Source organism: Polypterus senegalus, chromosome 13 (genome assembly GCF_016835505.1).
Source record: "Polypterus senegalus isolate Bchr_013 chromosome 13, ASM1683550v1, whole genome shotgun sequence".
In the NCBI taxonomy this organism is placed as follows: domain Eukaryota; kingdom Metazoa; phylum Chordata; class Cladistia; order Polypteriformes; family Polypteridae; genus Polypterus; species Polypterus senegalus.
In genome coordinates, this window is record NC_053166.1 from 153,200,123 (window position 1) to 153,221,826 (window position 21,704).

At 41.8% G+C, this 21,704-nt stretch overlaps 2 protein-coding genes across 7 annotated transcripts in view; one reads left to right on the forward strand and one right to left on the reverse strand.

Annotated features, from left to right (window-relative positions):
* The window catches only part of LOC120543356 (dynein regulatory complex subunit 3-like), a 52,400-nt gene extending 49,769 nt beyond the window's left edge, over nucleotides 1-2,631 (reverse strand). Inside the window, exons 1-2 of the mRNA XM_039776391.1 lie at nucleotides 2,572-2,631; nucleotides 1,282-1,448 (exon numbers count right to left, since the gene is read on the reverse strand). Coding sequence (XP_039632325.1) covers nucleotides 1,282-1,444 — 163 coding nt within the window. The 5' untranslated portion in view covers nucleotides 1,445-1,448; nucleotides 2,572-2,631. The remainder of the gene's footprint in view (nucleotides 1-1,281; nucleotides 1,449-2,571) is intronic.
* Nucleotides 2,632-7,015: 4,384 nt separating this feature from the next.
* LOC120543103 (TOM1-like protein 2) overlaps nucleotides 7,016-21,704 on the forward strand; it is a 95,565-nt gene continuing 80,876 nt past the window's right edge. For 2 of the 6 annotated variants that reach the window (XM_039775951.1, XM_039775956.1), the window contains exon 1: nucleotides 7,018-7,135. In XM_039775951.1, the coding sequence (XP_039631885.1) occupies nucleotides 7,084-7,135 (52 nt within the window). In that variant the 5' untranslated portion in view covers nucleotides 7,018-7,083. Of the gene's footprint in view, nucleotides 7,136-21,704 lie in introns of all 6 variants that reach the window. The other 4 variants (XM_039775952.1, XM_039775954.1, XM_039775953.1 and 1 more) reach the window with 4 other exon arrangements.

A 21,704-nucleotide genomic window follows, 5' to 3' on the forward strand; every position in this document is an offset into this window, starting at 1 on the left:
TATTTTCCTGTGGGTTCTGCAATTCCGCACTAATCTCCACTATTCTCTTCTGTCTTTTCTGGTTCTCCAGTGGTGGTGATTTGTGCCACCACCACCTAACCAAGGTACCACGCTGCCCCCAGTGATTATAGATTGAATGTCAAGGGTCCCAGATGTCTACATGACCATCATCATCAAATTCTTTCATATGAAGCCTGTAAACCTTAAAGACTAATTTAGAACATCTGTGCTATGCAGAATGTCCAGTGTGGGCTGGGTGGTCTTTTGGCCTTGGAACCCCTGCAGATTTTTTTACTTTTTTTTTTTGGCTTTGTTTTTCTGTCCTCCTGGCCATCCAACCTTACCTATTTCTTTGTTATATACTGTGTAATATTATTATTAATATTATAATATTATTGCCTAATCTTGTTCATTTATGTTTTATATATTAACTTGTTTTTTTTTTATTTTCATCCTGCAAAGCACTTTGAACTGCATTGTTTATATGAAATGTGCCATATAAATAAATATTGTTGTTTGTGGTTTGAAAAACGTCCTCATATGTAGAAAAACAAGCTGAAATCTTTTGTGTGTGTGGTAGTTTGCCTAGCAGGACACAAACAGATTAAGAAAACCTGAACTTAGTCTGTGTTTTTGTATGCAACAAGGGTCCTTTTAAAATCAGGAGCCCATTGGTATTTCACAAATCTGCTACCATCTATTTTTTGAATATTTACTTTATGGAGTCTGTTATAAATCTATTCTTTCTGGCACTTTTTGGAATTAGAAATGGTTTCCCTGTGCACTGGTTTGAAGAACTGCTTTGGCACCTTAGTGTTGACCCAAGAGGTGTGACAGGCGAGTACTGCTTTGCTGATTGTGTTGTAAAGTTGGCTTCACTTTATCTGGCAGCATATCTGGTTGGCGGGATCCTGCCTTGCATCCAGTGATTCAAAATAAGCTTTGTCTACACCTTAATACTAGAAAAAGCAGATTTGGGAAACAAATGCCTGGACGGTTTTGGTAAAAGGAGACGTAAGGCTCTGTGTCCAGCAGGTGGCGCCCCATCACTTTTTAGATACAGCAGACAGCATATCGGAATACGGCACTGGATTCCCTCCCACTCCCGGATAAGTCGACATGGTTGCCGTTTGGAAAGGCATCCGGCCATACAAATCACACTGAAACCTCTGTCGGATACGTTTAATAAAAAATAACAGTGACCCCATATGAAAATGAGAATAGCTGCAAAAGAAGAAGAAGAAGGGAAATGAGAATTGCCATTTCATAGACAGTACATACTTCTGTAGTCCAGACCCAGCTGTTTGACATCTTTGAAGTGGATCCCTTCTTCCCGGGCAATGCGGCCAGCCTGTCCCTTGGGTCCCTGCTCATCTACTGCCAGTAGCAGCATCTCCTCAGTTATAACATTGGGCTCCACGTTATCATACAAATGGTGGCTCATTGTCCTGGAAAACAAGATGTGTCTAAATGTCATGAGCCTGTAAAGCACTGCACAGAAGAAAATAAAGTGTTTGGCGTATCGTAAAAACTGTTCGATATAAAGGGTCATAATGATGAGACAATACAATACGCTAGTGAGACAACATCTGCAGTGTTGCGTACACGTGATAGGGGAAATCCTAAATCTCCGGACCACTTTAGAACTCATTCATAAAATGGCTCTCCAGACTTCAGCAATATCTAAGAAATGTATTTCTTAGGTGACCCCCTAGATGGGTATAACCAGCTCTGTATAAAGCGGCACTACCCACGGTACTACAGTGCCACCCACTAAGCAAAAATCCGACCCAAAATTAAATTAGAACAAATCCATGATTTGCATATTTTGAATAAAACAAATTACAGATTTTTTTTTTTCTTGCCCACGTTCCAAAACTACGCAGGTTAGGTTCACTTGCTACCCTACCCTGGCCCATAATCGTGCGTGTGTGTAAGCGGCACACTGAAATTCCGCCTCATGACCCCGACCTGGGGATGATGGAAGAATGAACGAGCCAGAAGTGTGTAAACCAGAATCAATTTTGTTTTCCAATTCAATTATGTTCAGTATTGTTCAGCGTCAGGATCGGCTCTCATTTAGCCGCGCTGCATCTTCCTCTAAATATCATACCATATATCAACATCCCACCAACACTCCCGTTGTCAGCTATACTGTTATATGGTGGCATCTGGGGAGTTTACGACACCAAGCCACCCCACCCTAGAATTTCAGATGCCGCCTGAATCATTTTGGTCTGAAGTCGGAGCAACTTTACTGAGCGCACGCGCAGAACGTTGTGACAAAATGGAATTATACATTTTACAAATTACTAAATACAGAATTAGCGCCTTCAGATTTGTTAAAACACACAGGAAAACAAAATAATTTACGTAAATAGAAACCCACAGTATCTGTGCATTAATTAAATGTATCCCATCTACATATTAACATTAACAAGCTGCCGTTATTTTTCACAAAATAACTGAGCTGAATTGGTACATAACTACAACACGTTAAAGGAAATATATGCTAAGAATATCCTAGTTAGCATACAACTGATGGATGAAATATTAGGCTAAAGTGATTACCGCGGTTAGCCTGCCGAGCCCCTCGTCATAAGCACAGACCAGTAGGGGGCGCACCGCGCGCGAATCCTGCAGAGACTGACCGCCGCGCTGCCTTCAGCGAGACATAAAACTACTGGCCGGTACCAAGGGAGGACTTTACAGGGGGGCGTCCTTTCAAATCCACCCTTTTAAAATCGTAGTGCCAACATTCTATTTTTGGTTTGTTTTGTGTTTTTATGCACAAACGTTTTACAAAACATTTTACAGAGATTTATGGAGAAACGAAAATCAATTAAATACAAAAATACACCAATATATAAAAATACTGTGAGATGTGACAATAAATAAATAACAACGTGACATGTGAGTATAAATAATTAAATGTATCACACATTTTCTTTTTTACTTTTTTCTTTATTTCTACACCTTTTTGTATGTTCACAGGTATTCACTTATCAAATGACTAATGACTAAAGTGCATTATACCCAAGGCTGGATTACTTTAAAAACACCCCTTATGCCATTAAGTATTAGGTAAAGTCCAAATCAGTGCAACACAATAAAAGTCCTAAGTACATATCTGGGTGAAAGAAACAAGACTTCTTCTACACGGATCAGCCACAACATTAAAACCACCTTCCTAATAATTTGTAGGCCCCCTCGTGCCACCAAAACAGCTGTGATCTGGAAATGCGTGGACTTCACAAGACCTCTGAAGGTGTCCTGTAGTATTCTGCAGCAAGACATTTACAGCAGATCCTTCAAGTCCTGTAAGCTGTGACGTGGGGCCTTCATGGGCCTTGTTTTCCCAGCACATCCTGCAGACCGGATTGGATTGGATTGGATTGGGATGTGGGGAATTTGGAGGCCGAGTCAACACCTTGAACTCTTTCCTCAAACCATTCCTTAACACTTTTTGCAGTCTGGCATTGTGTATTATCCTGCTGAGAAGTTATTGCAATAAAGGGGGTGTATGTGGTTTGCAACAATCTTTTAAGCAGATGGTGCGGGTCAAAATAACATCTACATGAATGTCAGGATCCAAGGTCTCCCAATAGAACATGGCACAGAGCATCACACTGCCTCTGCCAGCTTGTTTTCTTCCCATAGTGCATCCTGCTGTCATCTCTTCTCCAAGTAAATGACACGCACACACAGGCCATCCACATGACCTAAAAGAAAACATTCATCAGACCAGGCCATCTTCTTCCATTGGTCCAGTTCTGATGTTCACATGCATATTGTAGGCACTTTAAATGGTGGGCAGGGGTCAGCATGGGCACTCTGACTGGTCTGGTCTGAGATGCACAGTGTGCTCTGACTCCTTTATCTCAAGCCCAGCATGACGTTTTCCAGCAATTTGTACTACAGTAGCTCTTCTGTCAGATCAGACCAGAAGGGCTAGCTTTTGTGCCCCACACGCATCAAAAAGTCTTGTGCCACTTTTCGTAGGCACAAATGACCGCATACTGAGAACATCCCACAAGACCTGCCATTTTGGAGAAGCTCTGACCTAGTCATTTAGCTGCCATCACATTTTGGCCCTTGTCAAAGTCGCTCAGATCCTTACGCTTACCCATTTTTCCTGCTTCCAACACATCACCCTCAAGAACTGTCTGTTCACTTACTGCCTGATATACCCCACCCCTTGGCATCAGCCATGGTGACAAGGTGATCAATGTCAGTCACTTCACTTGGCAGTGGTTTTAATGTTATGGCTGACTGGTGGAAGTGTAAGCTGTTATCAGAGAACACATTATAAAGTTGGATGTCATACATGATCTCATTTTCCAGTTTGAATGTGCTGGTAAAAACTCAGTAAACAGGCAGGCAATCTCAAACACCTTTCCTGTTGCAAAATCAAAGCTCAAAAGGCTGAACCCTCACTTTACCGCACTGGAGACCCCCACACCCCTCCCTTCCCTCTATAGTCAGACATTATGAACATCACATGTCCCCCTTAATAAGAGTAAGTGTCTGTTGGTCTGTTTGTGTGTTTGATCAGTTGCTATGTCTCTTTCATTCCAAACGATGGCGCATCACAAACATTTGTAGCAATAAAATACATTGCATTTGTCATTCCAACAGTTGGCACATCAACAACATTAACTCCTCTTTTACGAATCCAACACCAAATGGTATATAACAGAGAGATAAGCATTGCATTTGTCATTCCAACGCATGGATTATCACAAACAATAACTCTGCTTTTACTAATCCAATACCAAATGGTACATAACAGAGATTTATGCATTGCATGGTGCACTGCAAACATCAACGCCAAGGCCTGTGTTGGTTAATTTGATTTTTAACCCTTAGATGGGAAGAACACCTAGTGGACGTATTAAACCAAGTAGAATCAAGAAGAAAAAATATCCAAAACTATATATTTGATGTGAAGTTAATCTGGGTAGTGGTACCCTTATTGACAAGCATGGGGCCATTCAAGACCTCATAAATCGTAATATAAGCCCCATAGCAGGGTTTGAGGTTCCCCAGTTTGCCAGAGGGCAAGATGTGTGACAATCAATCTGGTCCTCTCCAGTACACCTCTGCAGTGAAGGTGTTAGATGAGTAATAGCCATATGACACCAGAAACAGATGATGGACCGCAAACGTGCCTAAAGCAATGTACCTGTTAGGTGGTTGGGGCACAATATAAAATAGGGCTTTGTAAAAGGTGTGTGTGTGTGTGGGATTGGTTCCTAAAGGCAAATATGTTTTTTTTAAGAGAATGAAATTTCGACCTTGCAGTGATCCGTAGAGAAGGGCAAGGTCTAGTATTGATTTCTGTGCAAGCCCTGATCATGAAACATCACTCATTTCGAGGTTTGATTGACATTTTTGCCAGAGTAGTGGTGGTTGGGTTTTTTGGATGTGGACTGAATTGGGTGCAACACCTGCTGCTTACGCTCAGCCCATCTCTCCTGCTGGTGGTCCTTGCAGTAGCGCAGCAACTTGAGCTATGGCGCATCTGTTTTTGCTAATCTTCTCTGTATCGTTCCAATTTTAGTATATGTGCTGCCGAAGCTTTGTTTTTGAACTGCAGTGTAGTTATTGGGGGACAAAGCTCGTCAACTGGGTTTCATTACTCAGCGGCACACCGGCACCAGTTACTTCATGGGGGTCTCCAGATTCCCAAACGCCCTCGATCATTGATCACGTGTCATTTCCTCATTGCGCTTGACGCTTCACTGGACACCCCAACCCCTTCAATTGAGTATCTAAGATTCACAGGGGACATTACTAAGAATGAAAATATGTATGTGTTTTTTCAAATGTCGACCCTTATGTCATGGCTGCTTGAAGTGCAAGTGTCCCATCCATCATCTACAATACATCTCTAGCTCTGGGTTTTAAAAGATTATTGAGACTTATAACGGGCTCTATTTATATTAAAATGTTAAGCATTGAGGCCCTTTGGACAGATCTCGGCCACCTGGGGAGAATATCTCTCTCAGGTCCAGAGCCTGGGGTTGCTACAATATTTTAAAACAGTTAGGTATGTTCACAAAAAATGCAAAGGCTACGAATAAATTAACTAGTTAAGTTCTTGGTTTTAGTGTTATTTCCGTACCCATTGTGGTATTTAAATGTATTGTGGATGTGACTTTTCACTTTTATATACATAAACATGCTTTAGCAAAATGAGCGCTCGTGAACAAATTGACGTATTGCGACATTATATTTTCAGTTTATTTCAGTTACAGTACTTTCCAATTTAGATTTAGGAGACTCCTAACTTTCCCTCAGTATGGTGAATTCTAAAGAAATCTGAACGGAAAAGGAGTTTGGCAACTGTTACGGAGAAATGGACATCGACCATAAAAAAGAACTCACGGCCTAAATTCAAGTTAAACAGTATTTAAATATAACATCCATGCGCTCATTAAACAAGCTGATAGGATTACTTTACAGGATCCAATATTCTCCAGTAAGTAAATTATTTACACTTATTTACATACAAATATTTACGATCTTTTTTTTTTTTTGGCAAAGCTCGACCCTCGCAGACCCAAGCTTCCTTTTCGACGCTTGTGTCGTTGCTAGGGAACCGATGACCCGGATTTCAGATATGCAAGACGTTCAGTGTTAGAACTTTTAAAAAGCGCAGCTAACCTTAAGAGAGTTGGACAACGCACAGTTTGCCTTAACTAAGACTTCGACAGATATAAGAGTTTTCTTTTCATCGTTTTCTGTTTTAAAGTTATAACGCTCCGCCGCCAGCTAAACGTAAACAGCTAGCGATGCCGTAAAATAACGTATTACTTGCCGAATCACAATTGTGCACATGATGCGGTTGTCCAATAGAAAAACATCTTCCCGCCCCCTGGGTCTGAAATAACTGACAGCGCGGTTACACCAATTATTGTTTAGTGAGTGTATGATCTTTACTAGGCTCCGCCTTTTTACAATAACTGACAGCTATTCCAACTAATTAATGCTGGATGTGCAAACTATCCCTCCCCCTCGGCGTCCGTCCTTCGTGAGGCAGTCGCAGGCTGTCACAGCGGCTTGTTTGTTGTCATCAAGATGGAGTTTTTACTGGGGAATCCTTACAGCACACCAGTGGGTCAGTGCATAGGTAAGATATGGCAAGCTTTGTCCTCCGGGCTTTAAACCGCTAGCAGAAATATAAGGTTCGCTGCTGCTTTCCCCAAGTTGCCGAGCCAAGCTGTGCAGTTACTGCTTTAAAGCGTGTATGCCTGCGGAGAGGAGATGAACGGAGAATCGAGTCGACACGGCCCAGTCTTGTATGTCTGGGCCGTTCCGGTCTCGTCTCAGTTGTTGACCGCGGGGGTTGACTGTAATGTATTTGAAGAATGTTTACCAGGGCCACCTTCGTGCGGGTCCTACTCTTGCTCTGTTCGGTCCATAGGTGCCACTTTGAGGCCAGTGGTAAGTGTGCCGGGCTGTGGCCATCTGTGTCTGTGAGTCAGACTGTCGGTTATCAGGGTTGTTCTGTGGAAGCGTTCAGGCGTACGTGGCCCTTGACCCGCATGAATGGGCTGTACCGTGAGCAGACCTCGCCTTTGTGTGCACGGCCTCGGGCCTGCGCGTGTGAGCCTGTGCTCGGCTCCCGGACCCAAGGAAGTCTGTAATTGGGACTGAGAGATAACGTAGTTTTTAGTCATTGCCGAGTCATTTATGTTTGTGCAGCGTAAGGCACGGTCGCTTTTATAATGCTTTACTGTGAGGACAGTTGCGCAAGAGAATTGCGTTGCTTTTATGACACAACAATGAAGCAATTAAGCTTCACCGTTCATTTTAATGGTTTATTTGTTTGGAGTCATACACAATGAGCTGTGGTGTTTGTCCATCTTTTTGATATTCTGTATATGTTCTAATGGTACTAGTAAGACTCTCAAAACAGAACAACCCAAAACATTTTTCTTGAAAACAAATATTCGTCTGCTCTTTCCTTCACAATATTGATGAACTAAAAAATTCTAGTTTAGGATCGTGATATTTAATTGATTAAATAAACCACAACCCATTTAACTAGACGACCAGGTTAGAAAATGCACTGGGGGTTGCCAGTTTATTAGGCATCTAATAGTGTGTTTGCGTCTTTTTCGGCTTTCAGAAGAGCGTGAATTCGTCTGGCATTTGGGTTCCACAAGATGCCAGAGTTGTCAATCGGGAATGCTGGACCACACTTCCTATATTTTCTTTATATATGCTTCCTTTGGGGCAGGGGTCCTCAGTCACAGTCCGAGAGGACCGCAGTGGCTGCAGGTTTTCATTCCAGCCAGTTTCCTACTTAAATCTCGGTCCTTGCTGATTTTGAAACGTAGCATTTAATTCTATGCCTTGTTATCGCTTTCATTCATCAAAGACAGATTTTAGTTAGTTTGTAGATCAGAGGTGACCCCCCCTTACAGTCCTGGCGGTCCGCAGTGGCTGCAGGTTTTCACTTCAACCAGTTTAATTAGAACCATTTAATCACTACTAAACCAATGCATTTTTTGGGCTTAATTTTAGTTCTCTTGCCAGTTGTAATTCAGAACCCTTAATAACATATTTTAGTTTGTAGCAGCGGCATTTAAGTTTTAATCATTGCCTGTTTCCATAACCAGACATTAATAATGAAATGCAGACAACCAATAAACCAGCAGCTGTCCAGCTAACATACTTCCTTTTAAACCTCTGTGTATGCGTCGTGAAATATCGGTGTTAAAAATGTTTAGAACTAAGTGAGGGGGGAATTGGAAGGAGCGTTAATTTTAAATTTGTTCTGGTCCACCAAATACATGATAATGTTCTTGGAAAATGAAACTCTGCAGTGCAGTTCAGAATGCTCTTGGATGAATGAAAACACTAACAAGCCAAATGGTTAAATACCAAGTTTTATTATCGGCAAGGGCTGAGTTTTAATTAGGAAACTAATTGGAAGGAACACCTGCTGCCATTGTTGCCCTCCAGGACCCTGACTGAGGACCCTTGCTTTTAGGGTCTTTCTTTAACCTATGTGGCATTTCGTATTCTCGCTCATGCAGATTGTATACACATTTTTAAGCCGCTAAAACATCTCATTTTCTTAACTGCTTCTCCTGGTGAAGGGTCCAAGTGGCAGCAGGCCAAGCAGGTCAGCTCTGACTTCTCTGACCCCAGCTACAGATTCCATTTCTTCATAGGCGTTCCCAAGTCAGCCACCTAATGTAATCCATCCAGCATGTCCTGAGTGGGTCTGCCCAGTGAACCTCCAGGGCGAGTTCTCCTGGGTGGCATTCTAATGGCATACCCAAACCACCTCAGCTGGAGGAGTCCGTGTTGTTCTGGAGGAGCAGTGACTCTACTCTAAGGCTGAACTGCTGAGCTTCTCGCGCTGTCCTGGAGTGTTAACCCAATCACCCTGTTCTGCAGCTCGTTCTTGTGATCTCACTTTTTTCGTTCAAGGCAGCTCATGACCATTCACAAGGATGAAGATGTAGATTGAATGGTAAACCCAAGAGTTTTGACTTTAAACTCTGCTTCCACTTCACTACTATGGACCAGTATGGTGCCCACAAAGAGCCACTATGACTGCTCTGATCTGCTTGTCGCTTTCACGTTTACTTTTTCCATCAGTCTTGAGCAGATTCTGAGATCCATGAACTCTTCCACTAAGGGCTGGTGTCACGCGCCCCAATACACACTCCTGGAGAGAGCAATCCACTCTTTCCTGAGAGAAAATTAGGACCTCCGACTTGGATATGCTGATTCTCATCTCTGCTACTTCACACTCTGCAGTAAATCGCTCAAGTACATGCTGAAGTTCACAGTCAGATGAGGCCAAAGTGCTGTCCCTAGCCTCCCCACCCTCGCATCCTTGGCTGTGCCTTGATATCCTGTTCATGGAAACCACAAGCGGAAGAGGCGTTGATGGAGCCCCATTCTCACACTGAACGAACTGGATTTAATGCCAAGTATTCACGCACAGCTCTGGCTGCATTCCTATAGGAAACAACTAGTACGCCAGAGTGGTTGTCTTACCGCCATATTCCTACAGCACCTCCCATATGCTTTTTTTTTTATTGTAGACTGGGTTATCATACTCCCACGCACCCTTCAGCAATGGATTAATGCATCAAATTAGTGTTGCATGGGATGGTGGGTAAAGCACTCCTGGAATGGCAGACTGGCATGGCAGTCCCCATATTGAAGAAGGGCGACCAGAGGGTGTGTTCCAACTACACTAGGGGTTGGCTTTTCCTGTACCATCACACTGCCCCCGTCAGGGGTCTACATTACATGCTAACAGGAAAAGCTTCATGGATTCATGTTGCTTGCACCAAATTCTGACCCATCCATCAGCAAGATGTAAAAGGAGCCTGGATTTGTCTGACTTTTTGTCAATTTTTTTTTTTTTATGGTTCAGTTTTGATGCTTCTGTGCCCACTGGAGACATATTTATAATTTTTTTTTGAAAAAGATGGCATCTGACAGTCTCACGCAGTTATACCCCGAGTCTGATAAGTGGTGCTTTTAGACCTGACATTCTGCACACCAGTGTTGAATGCAGATGTGAGATTCGCTTCTTTGTGGCCTGCGAATTTGCTTGTACAGTTCATGACCTTCTCCTTTGACCCCTCTGATCCTCCAGCTGTCTTTTCCTACAGCATCACCTATCACTGATATGTTGGGATTCTCCTGTCGGGTGATTTTTTTTAGGACTGATACAAATCACTGCTCTTGTGTTACTGATTTGGTTGAGCCTGAGATATACAGGTGCTGGTCATAAATTTAGAATATCATGACAAAGTTGATTTATTTCAATAATTCCATTCAAAAAGTGAAACTTGTATATTAGATTCATTCATTACAGTATTTCAAATGTTTATTTCTTTTAATTTTGATGATTATAACTGACAACTAATGAAAGTCCCAAATTCAGTATCTCAGAAAATTAGAATATCAATTATGACCAATGTTTGAAATGTTGGCCAACTGAAAAGGTATGAACATGAACAGTAAGAGCAGGTACAGCACTCAGTATTTAGTTGGGGCTCCTTTGGCCTGGATTACTGCAGCAATGCGGCGTGGCATGGAGTCGATCAGTCTGTGGCACTGCTCAGGTGTTATGAGCAGGGCTGTGGAGTCGGAGTCGGCAAAAAGTTAACCGACTCCTACTAAATTTAAATGGGAATTAAAAAAGTAAGTTGAAATGTCCCAATTCACAAACAGTCGTCATGAACTACTTCTCTGCTGTACGAATAAAGTCCAATGCATGCAGTGCATAATGTTACCACAAAACGAACATGTCAAGTAACCATGAAGCATGCTTTTCATTGACTGTATGCGTCACTATATGGGATGTAATGCACAGGTAAGGTGCGGCACCGCTGTCCATTGTGTCGTGTTCCACTGTTACAGGGAACTGTGAACCTAGCTTAAAGCCCCCCATACATTTACAGATGCACTGCCGATTTTTCGGCCGTTCAACGAGTCATCACGCGTCAAACGCCTGAAAAATCATCTGGTGTGTTCTCAGCTTCGTCGGCTCCCCTTCGCTATGCGCTAGTGAAGGGGGCCGAAGGAACCGAGAACACAGATCTCCCTACCTGTCTCCAGCAGAGGCTCGTTCTGCTGATCAGCTGGCCGGTGAGTGACACAATGCACTAAACTTCCGGCTGGCTGACAGAGGAGACAGCCACTGCAGCAGACAGAGGCATCACATTACTTTGGATGGGGGCGGTGGTCGAGATTTTCGGCAAGCTGGATCTGCCTGTCCGGCAGGAGTTGTTTTTTAAAGAACTAAAGGAAGTTGAAAAGTATGATCGCTCATCAAAACTTAGTGTTGAAGAAGCCATCCTTGTGTGTCCAGAGATCATTGGTGAATGTGGCTAGAAATGTAACGGCAATGCCACCCACCCAAGTCAGTGTTGAAAGATTATTTTCAGCTGTGAAAATAATCAAATCAGATTTAAGAGCCTCTATGAAAGAGGATCTGGCTGAAGCAATTCTGTTTCTTAGATCTCTACACTGATTTTAGATTGCATTTAAAGGGAACCCGAGGTCAGAGGAATATGGAGGCTGCCATATTTATTTCCTTTCCTTTAACTATAACTATTCCAAGTTTAATATAGGTTTTCCAGATATTGTTTTTAGTTCATATAGTTAAGCTTTTTTTTTTGTTTTAAAAGTTTAAACTACCAAAGAATGTGGTTTGTATTTTTGAACAAAAATAAACACAACCTTGTTTTCATTGTGTTTGTCTTTAATCTGGCATTATAGTAGAGTGTTGCCTTCCTAGCCAGTAGTTCAGTGGTGAAATGACATGTATGTTGCCTTCCTTTCCTTCAATGGATGTAGAAAATACATTAGCATAGTAAATACATACAGAGGAGTCGGAGTCGGAAGATTTAGAAACTGAGGAGTCGGAGTCGGAGCATTTATCTACCGACTACACAGCCCTGGTTATGAGAGCCCATGTTGCTCTGATAGTGGCCTTCAGCTCTTCTGAATTGTTGGGTCTGGCGTATCGCATCTTCCTCTTCACGATACCCCATAGATTTTCTATGGGGTTAAGGTCAGGCGAGTTTGCTGGCCAATCAAAAACAGGGATACCATGGTCCTTAAACCAGGTACTGGTAGCTTTGGCACTTTGTGCAGGTGCCAGGTCCTGTTGGAAAATGAAATCTGCATCTCCATAAAGTTCGTCAGAAGCAGGAAGTGCTCTAAAACTTCCTGGTAGACGGCTGCGTTGACCTTGGACCTCAGAAAACTGAATGAACCAACACCAGCAGATGACATGGCACCCCAAACCATCCCTGACTGTGGAAACTTTACACTGGACCTCAAGCAACGTGTTATTCTGTGACTCTCCTCTCTTCCTCCAGACTCTGGGACCTTGATTTTCAAAGGAAATACAAAATTTACTTTCATCAGAGATCATAACTTTGGACCACACAGCAGCAGTCCAGGCGAGACGCTTCTGATGCTGTCTCTTGTTCAAGAGTGGCTTGACACAAGGAATGTGACAGCTGAAGCCCATGTCTTGCATACGTCTGTGCCTGGTGGTTCTTGAAGAACCGACTCCAGCTGCAGTCCACTCTTTGTGAATCTCCCCCACAGTTTTGTTTCACAATCCTCTCCAGGGTACAAGCGGTTATCTCTATTGCTTGTACACTTTTTTCTACCACATCTTGTCCTTCCCTTCGCCTCTCTCTCCATTAATGTGCTTGGACACAGAGCTCTATGAACAGCCAGCCTCTTCAGCAATGACCTTTTGTGTCTTGCCCTCCTTGTGCAAGGTGTCAATGGTCGTCTTTTGGACAACTGTCAAGTCAGCAGTCTTCCTCGTGATTGTGTAGCCTACAGAACTCGACTGAGACCCCATTTAAAGGCTTTTTCAGGTGTTTGGAGTTAATTAGCTGATCAGAGTGTGGCACCAGGTGTCTTCAATATTGAACCTTTTCACAATATTCGAATTTTCCCGAGATACTAAATTTGGGACCTTCATTAATTGTCAGTTATAATCATCAAAATTAAAAGAAATAAACATTTGAAATACATCAGTCTGTGTGTAATGAACGAATCTAATACACAAGTTTCACTTTTTGAATGGAATTACTGAAATAAATCAACTTTGTCATGATATTCTAATTTTATGACCAGCACCTGTAGACAGATATCTATATCTATCTATAGATATATCTATAGCGATATATAGATAGATATAGAGATATAGATATAGATAGATATGCTAGGGGACTTCGCTCACCAGCCCTTTTGGCCTGTGCTACGGGCCAGCCACTCCGTCTCTGCCGCTCGCTTATGTGGATTTCACTTTCACCAAACAACAAATCTTTTAATTCTCGCGGATACGCCTCATCATTGGGCAGACACACTACTTTTTCCCTGATGGCAACATGAATTAGATGATCTGCAAGTCCCCGACTTAAACTTTAAATACGAACAATATATTTGATCCCTTTTCGCTGTTCTGTTATTTCACTGAGTAATAATTACCGTTTGTTTGCGCTAATGGGTTTTTTTTTTTTACTTTTTTATCATTTTTTTGAGATTTTTGAATATTTGTACTTCCATTATCTCTAACCTGCTCTGCATGTGTACCGCGCCATCATTTGTGAACCTCTTTACGACGTTCTACTTTGTCGTGTACTTTTTGTGTTTTATTTCCGGTACCCGGGTGTGGTTAAATCTCTTGGCACAAAGTCTCGTCTCGCGGAACATGAAAGTATCCCTCTGAAAAAGTCACGTCTCGTCCCAGGCTAAAAAGTCTTTTCTCGTTCCAGGATATTTATATATAATTTTTCTTTTAAAAAATAACCTTTTCCACTAATCTCCTGCAAAACCAGACATGGAGAAGCCTTATGTTCTGTATTGAAGTGTAGACCACCAGCACTACCTGTTCATATTTTATTAACAGAATTAATTTCTGTGGCCTTATTGTTAAGTGACCGTAACAATGCTAAAATAAATAAATAAATAAATTCCTTTAAAATAAGACTTTTTAAATGAATAAAATATATATAAAAATATCCATAATATGGCATTAAAGAAAGTTAAATGCTTCTCGTAATTACAAGATGTTACATTGTTTAGTTTCTTTGTAATATACTTCTCTGAAACAAAGCTTAATTTAAAAAAGTAGTTTTCACCATTACTTTGAAATATATAATTCTCACACATTGGTTCAATTAGTTGATATTGGCAGTTGAACATTGCTTAAATGTAAATATACATATTCCTACAGGGTTTTAATTATTAATTCTACTACAGCTTTTTCTGCTGTTTTAATATATACAATATTATATCATATATAAAATTATACAATAGTATATTAACATTTACTGCATTTATACAACTATTTTCTTTCCATTGTGCTAGAAATTCCTAATTCGTGATAGCTTATCGGTTCCTGGAAGAAATTTGGCTTTTTACAGAAGCTTTTTAAATAAAGAAATACACAAATACGTAGGAAGATAAATGCAGCACCAGCTTTTATTTGTATAGTACATTTTCATCTAAGCAATAAAGCTCAAAGTCCTTTACAAGATGACAAACGGATAGTTCTATGAAATGAAAAAGCTAAGACAATTATGTTAACTTTATCCTTCGTTACTTATTCTTTAAGGTCAGATATAAAATCAGAACTTCTATATATGTACACACACACACACACACACACACTATGGTCTGAGCACACATAGGAATGACTGTAAAGCAAGAGAATTCATTAGAAAGGAAAGTTGTAACTTGTCAGTCCCAGTCCCAGTGAGGCGCCGTTGATATAAAGGAGGCCCCCATAGTGTTTCTTGTCGCCCCTCTGCTGAATGATTTGTTGCCTGAAAGTCCTCAGTGTTTGTGTGTCACAGAGAGGATGTGCAGCATTGTTCATAATGCCGCTCAGTTTTGTTTTAATTCTCTCCTCCACTACGACCTTCTGAGGGTCCAGAGTGTGTCTTCTAACTGCACTGGCCCTTTTAATGAGCTGGTTGATTCGATGAGCCTCTCTTGAAGTGATATTACCATCCCATCATGCCACAGTGTAGAAGACTGTAGCTGAGGTATAATTATAAATATGGATTTCCATTTTAATTATGCAGTACTTGTTTCTTATCAAAACTTACGCTGCATGACGCACCCACACACAAATAATAAACACAGTACTAGTAAAAGCTGCAAATCTATCACATGTTCATAAGATGTTTATCAAGAAGGTACAAGGCGAAAATGCTCAACAGGTTTACAAGTAAAATATACAACATTTTTCTGTTAAGCTAAGAAGCATTTTGAACAGCAAAGTTTTAAGCAATCAGCAGGTCCATATTTATTGTAGCATACTTTTCAGATAGCACAGCAACTTAAGGGACAACTAACTGAATTACCTGAGGCTGCTTGGGAAATTGAATTTCTAACAGTCGAGACAACAGAAAATGGTCAAACAAAATGTAACGTGTTTGAAAAATACGGCTCAGATGGATATTACAGAGCATTAGTGCTTGTGAAACGCTGGCTGTTTCTCAGTTTCAAGAATTTTTTATTGGCTTGACCAATAGGATGGAATGTGTAAGTGAATTTAGGGGTGTGCTGGTAAGCCATTTGTGTTATTTAGATAATGGCGGTTACATGATAACATTGATTTTCTGTTGGAGTCATTCGCCATGGACATCTGTGACTGGCAGTAGAGTAGTCTGTCATACTCGGATAAACCACAGGGTTGGGGAAGGGTGACCCAAGGGTCATGCATCTGAAACATGCCACAAACAAGCATGAAATCATGTTTACATTTTCATTGCTCAAAGCTGGCTAATGCCTGCAGAGAGATCCCACTTGGGATAGATTAGACCGTGCTGTCCTAAGCAGAGAGCAGCCACCTCTTCCATTCTGGTAAACAGTACAGGACCATTAGCACAAATGCTACTCCATTCAGGGGTGGCCTTTACCCTCCAGTCATAGGGCTTCTCTTCTCTGACTGTGGCTCATACTGTATCAGTGCATTTTATATGAACTCACAAAGCAGGGATAAGGTGAGGAAGCCGGTCAAGGTTTTTCTTAAAAAACTCGGTTGACATATGCAAGTATACTTCTGGAGTTTTCTCTTTCCCAGACAAAGTGATGCCATTAAACAACACACACACACAAAAGTCATCAATTGTCTGCCGTGAATCCAAAAATAAGTATGAAGCCTGTGATAATGTTCGTGTTTTTATAAATACATTTAGTCCTCCATGTGCTTTGAAGTTAGTAACATGTATCCCCTTTTTACACTGTCGACCTGAGCCCTCGTTGATTCGTAATATGAACACCGGCCTCTGCATCACCTGATTGCACTGTTTCCCTACATTTGTGCTTGAAAGTTTGTGAGCCCTTTAGAATCTTCTATGTTTCTGCATAAATATGACCTAAAACATCAACAGATTTTCCCTCGGGTCCTAAAAGTAGATAAAGAGAAACCAGTTAAACAAATGAGACAAAAATATTATACTTGGTCATTTATTTATTGAGGAAAATGATTGAATATTACATATTTGTGAGTGGCAAAAGTATGTGACCCTTTGCTTTCAGTATCTGGTGTGACCCCCCTACAACTAAACGTTTCCAGTAACTTCTGATCATTCCTGTACACCGGCTTGGAGGAATTTCAGCCCATTCCTCCGTACAGAACAGCTTCAACTCTGGGATGTTGGTGGGTTTCCTCACATGAACTGCTCTCTTCAGGTCCTTCCACAACATCTCAATTAGATTAAGGTCATGACTTTGACTTGGCCATTCCAAAACATGAACTTTATTCTTCTTTAACCATTCTTTGGTAGATCGACTTGTGTGCTTAGGGTCGTTGTCTTGCTGCATGACCCACCTTCTCTTGAGATTCGGTTCATGGACAGATGTCCTGACATTTTCCTTTAGAATTCTCTGATATAATTCAGAATTCATTGTTCCATCAATCAAGGCAAGCCGTCCTGGCCCAGGTGCAGCCAAACAGGCCCAAACCATGATACTACCACCACCATGTTTCACAGATGGGATAAGGTTCTTATGCTGGAATGCAGTGTTTTCATTTCTCCAAACATAACGCTTTTCATTTAAACCAAAAAGTTCTATTTTGGTCTGATCCGTTCACAAAACATTCTTCCAATAGCCTTCTGGTTTGTCCACGTGATCTTTAGCAACCTGCAGACGAGCAGCAATGTTTTCTTTTGGAGAGCAGTGGCTTTCTCCTTGCCACCCTGCCATGCACACCATTGTTGTTCAGTGTTCTCCTGATGGTGGACTCATGAACATGAACATTAGCCAATGTGGGAGAGGCCTTCAGTTGCTTAGAAGTCACCCTGGGGTCCTTTGTGACCTTGACGACTATTACACGCCTTGCTCTGAAGTGATCTTTGTTGGTCGACCACTCCTGGGGAGGGTAACAATGGTCTTGAATTTCCTCCATTTGTACAAAATCTGTCTGACTGTGGATCGGTGGAGTCCAAACTCTTTAGAGATGGTTTTGTAACCTTTTCCAGCCTGATGAGCATCAACAACTCCTTTTCTAAGGTCCTCAGAAATCTCCTTTGTTCGTGCCCATGATACACTTCCACAAACATGTGTTGTGAAGAGTAGACTTTGATAGATCCTGCTCTTTAAATAACACAGGGTGCCCACTCACACCTGATTGGCATCCCATTGACTTGAATTTCACCTTCAGACTAACTGCTAATACTAGAGGTTCACATACTTTTGCCACTCAGAGAATTCTAAAGGAAAATGTCAGGACATCTGTCCATGAACTGAATCTCAAGAGAAGGTGGGTCATGCAGCAAGACAACGACCCTAAGCACACAAGTCGTTCTACCAAAGAATGGTTAAAGAAGAATAAAGTTCACATTTTGGAATGGCAAGTCAAAGTCCTGACCTTAATCCAATTGAGATGCTGTGGAAGGACCTGAAGCGAGCAGTTCATATGAGGAAACCCACCAACATCCCAGAGTTGAAGCTGTTCTGTACGGAGGAATGGGCTAAAATTCCTCCAAGCCGGTGTACAGGAATGATCAGAAGTTACTGGAAACGTTTAGTTGTAGGGGAGTCACACCAGATACTGAAAGCAAAGGGTCACATACTTTTGCCACTCACAAATATGTAATATTCGATCATTTTCCTCAATAAATAAATGACCAAGTATAATATTTTGTCTCATTTGTTTAACTGGTTTCTCTTTATCTACTTTTAGGACTTGAGTGAAAATCTGATGATGTTTTAGGTCATATTTATGCAGAAATATAGAAGATTCTAAAGGTTTCACAAACTTTCAAGCACCACTGTATGTCTATAGTAAATAAGTGAATGAAAACTTAACCGACACTTTATTTGTGGGTGTCAGGTAACGGATTGCATGCAGCACACTCTTTTTTTGCTTGAGCCCTACAAAGAAGTGGCATACATTTACTTCTTGCCTTACACCTAGTGCTGCTGGGATAATAATAATGTTGGTATTTTTTCTTCAATAAAATGAGCATTGCGTTAGGCTACTCATTACTTTTTTTAAAAAGGAATTGGACTATATAATGCACATTACTTTTATTGTGTTACCTTCTAGCACTGCTCCCAAGATTGCTCATCAACATAAATTGACTGATTTCTGCAACACTTGGACAGATTATTTCAACTAGGAGATGGAATAATGCGATCGCTTGAGCATTTGCCTCAGGAAATGTATCTTTGTGGACGCTTCGACCTGTAGCAATGAACACGCGTGTGAAGCTAACACGTGAACCGGCGAACAGAAGGCAATAGTCATTTATAGACAACAAAATCCTTAACTGTAACTTAGATAAAAGATTACACGGCCAAATAACAACTGGGTTACTCATGGAGAAATCTACATATGTTAACTCGGATGGCAGTAACCTGGATTCTTTAGCTGCAATAAGGGTATACATGGCATTTTAGAAAGCAGGTTTATGTGAATAACCAGGATATTAAAGTGCATGTAAATGTACTGACTGTCATGAAACCATATGACCGGAGGGTATAGGCTCCTCTTGAATTAAGTGGTCTACAGAGACTATTGGGCTTTGATCTGAGCATTCAATGGTCTGAAGACCACCCCAAGGTTAACCAGGTAACTGTTGCACCTCCAACAATTTTATGTTCAAGGTGAGCCATCAAAAGAGTTGTGCCAATATGGTGCCAGATGCTCAGGTGCTAATGCTCTTTAATTTACCAAGGTTGCCAATATTGGTTGAGAGCACTGTAACTAGTTAATGGTCTGATTGTGTTAATTACGCGAGTATTCAGCGGGAGACATGTAAATAAGAATCTGAAGATTGTCTGGCCACTCTACTGTAAAGCCCAGTTTAGTAGAGTGTTGCGGTGATGGTTGTCCTTCTAGTAGTTTCTCCCATCTCCATATAGGTTTCCTGTAGCTTATCCAGAGAGATGACTGGGGTCTTCATGTACCCCTATTACTAAGGCCCTTCTCCCCAGATTGCTCAGTTTGGCCAGGCAAGCAGCTCTACTCCCCCCCCACTTAAGAATTATGGGGCCTGCTGTGTTTCATGCTGCAGAAATGTTCCCTGGATCTTGGCCTCGACACAATCCTGTCTCTGAGTTCTGCAGGCAATTCCTTCAACCTCATAGCTTGGACTTTGACGTTCTGTGGGACCTTCTGTAAATGTGCGTGCCTTTCCTAATAATGTCCAGTCAATTGAATTGACCACAGGTGGACTTCAAACATCTCAACAAGGATCAATAAGAGCAAAGGGTCTACATGTTTGTGTCAATTAGATACAGTGCATCCGGAAAGTATTCACAGCGCATCACTCTTTCCACATTTTGTTATGTTACAGCCTTATTCCACAATGGATTAAATTCATTTTTTTCCTCAGAATTCTACACACAACACCCCATAATGACAACGTGAAAAACGTTTACTTGAGGTTTTTGCAAATTTATTAAAAATAAAAAAACTGAGAAATCCCATGTCCATACGTATTTACAGCCTTTGCTCAATACTTTGTCGATGCACCTTTGGCAGCAATTCCAGACTCAAGTCTTTTTAAATATGATGCCACAAGCTTGGCACACCTATCCTTGGCCAGTTTCACCCATTCATCTTTGCAGCACCTCTCAAGCTCCATCAGGTTGGATGGGAGGCGTCGGTGCACAGCCATTTTAAGATCTCTCCAGAGATGTTCAATCAGGTTCAAGTCTGGGCTCTGGCTGGGCCACTCAAGGACATTCACTGAGTTGTCCTGAAGCCACTCCTTTGATATCTTGGCTGTGTGCTTAGGGTCGTTGTCCTGCTGAAAGATGAACCGTCGCCCCAGTCTGAGGTCAAGAGCGCTCTGGAGCAGGTTTTCATCCAGGATGTCTCTGTACATTGCTGCAGTCATCTTTCCCTTTATCCTGACTAGGCTCCCAGTTCCTGCCGCTGAAAAACATCCCCACAGCAAGATGCTGCCACCACCATGCTTCACTTTAGGGTATTGGCCTGGTGATGAGCGGTGCCTGGTTTCCTCTAAACGTGATGCCTGGCATTTACACCAAAGAGTTCAATCTTTGTCTCATCAGAACAGAGAATTTTGTTTCTCATGGTCTGAGAGTCCTTCAGGTGCCTTTTGACAAATTTCAAGCAGGCTGCCATGTGCCTTTTACTAAGGAGTGGCTTCTGTCTGGCCACTCTACCATACAGGCCTGATTGGTGGATTGCTGCAGAGATGGTTGTCCATCTGGAAGGTTCTTCTCTCTCCACAGAGGACCTCTGGAGCTCTGATAGAGTGACCATCGGGTTCTTGGTCACCTCCCTGACTAAGGCCTTTCTCCCCCGATCGCTTAGTTTAGATGGCGGCCAGCTCTAGGAGAGTCCTGGTGATTTCGAACTTCTTCCACTTACGGATGATGGAGGCCACTGTGCTCATTGGGACCTTCAAAGCAGCAGAAATTTTTCTGTAACCTTCCCCAGATTTGTGCCTCAAGACAATCCTGTCTCGGAGGTCTACAGACAATTCCTTTGACTTCATGCTTGGTTTGTGTTCTGAGATGAAGTGCCAACTGTGGGACCTTCTATAGACAGGTGTGTGCCTTTCCAAATCATGTCCAGTCAACTGCACTTACCGCAGGTGGACTCCAATGAAGCTGCAGAAACATCTCAAGGATGGTCAGGGGAAGCAGGATGAGCTTCGTGGCAAAGGCTGTGAATACTTGTGTACAGGTGCTTT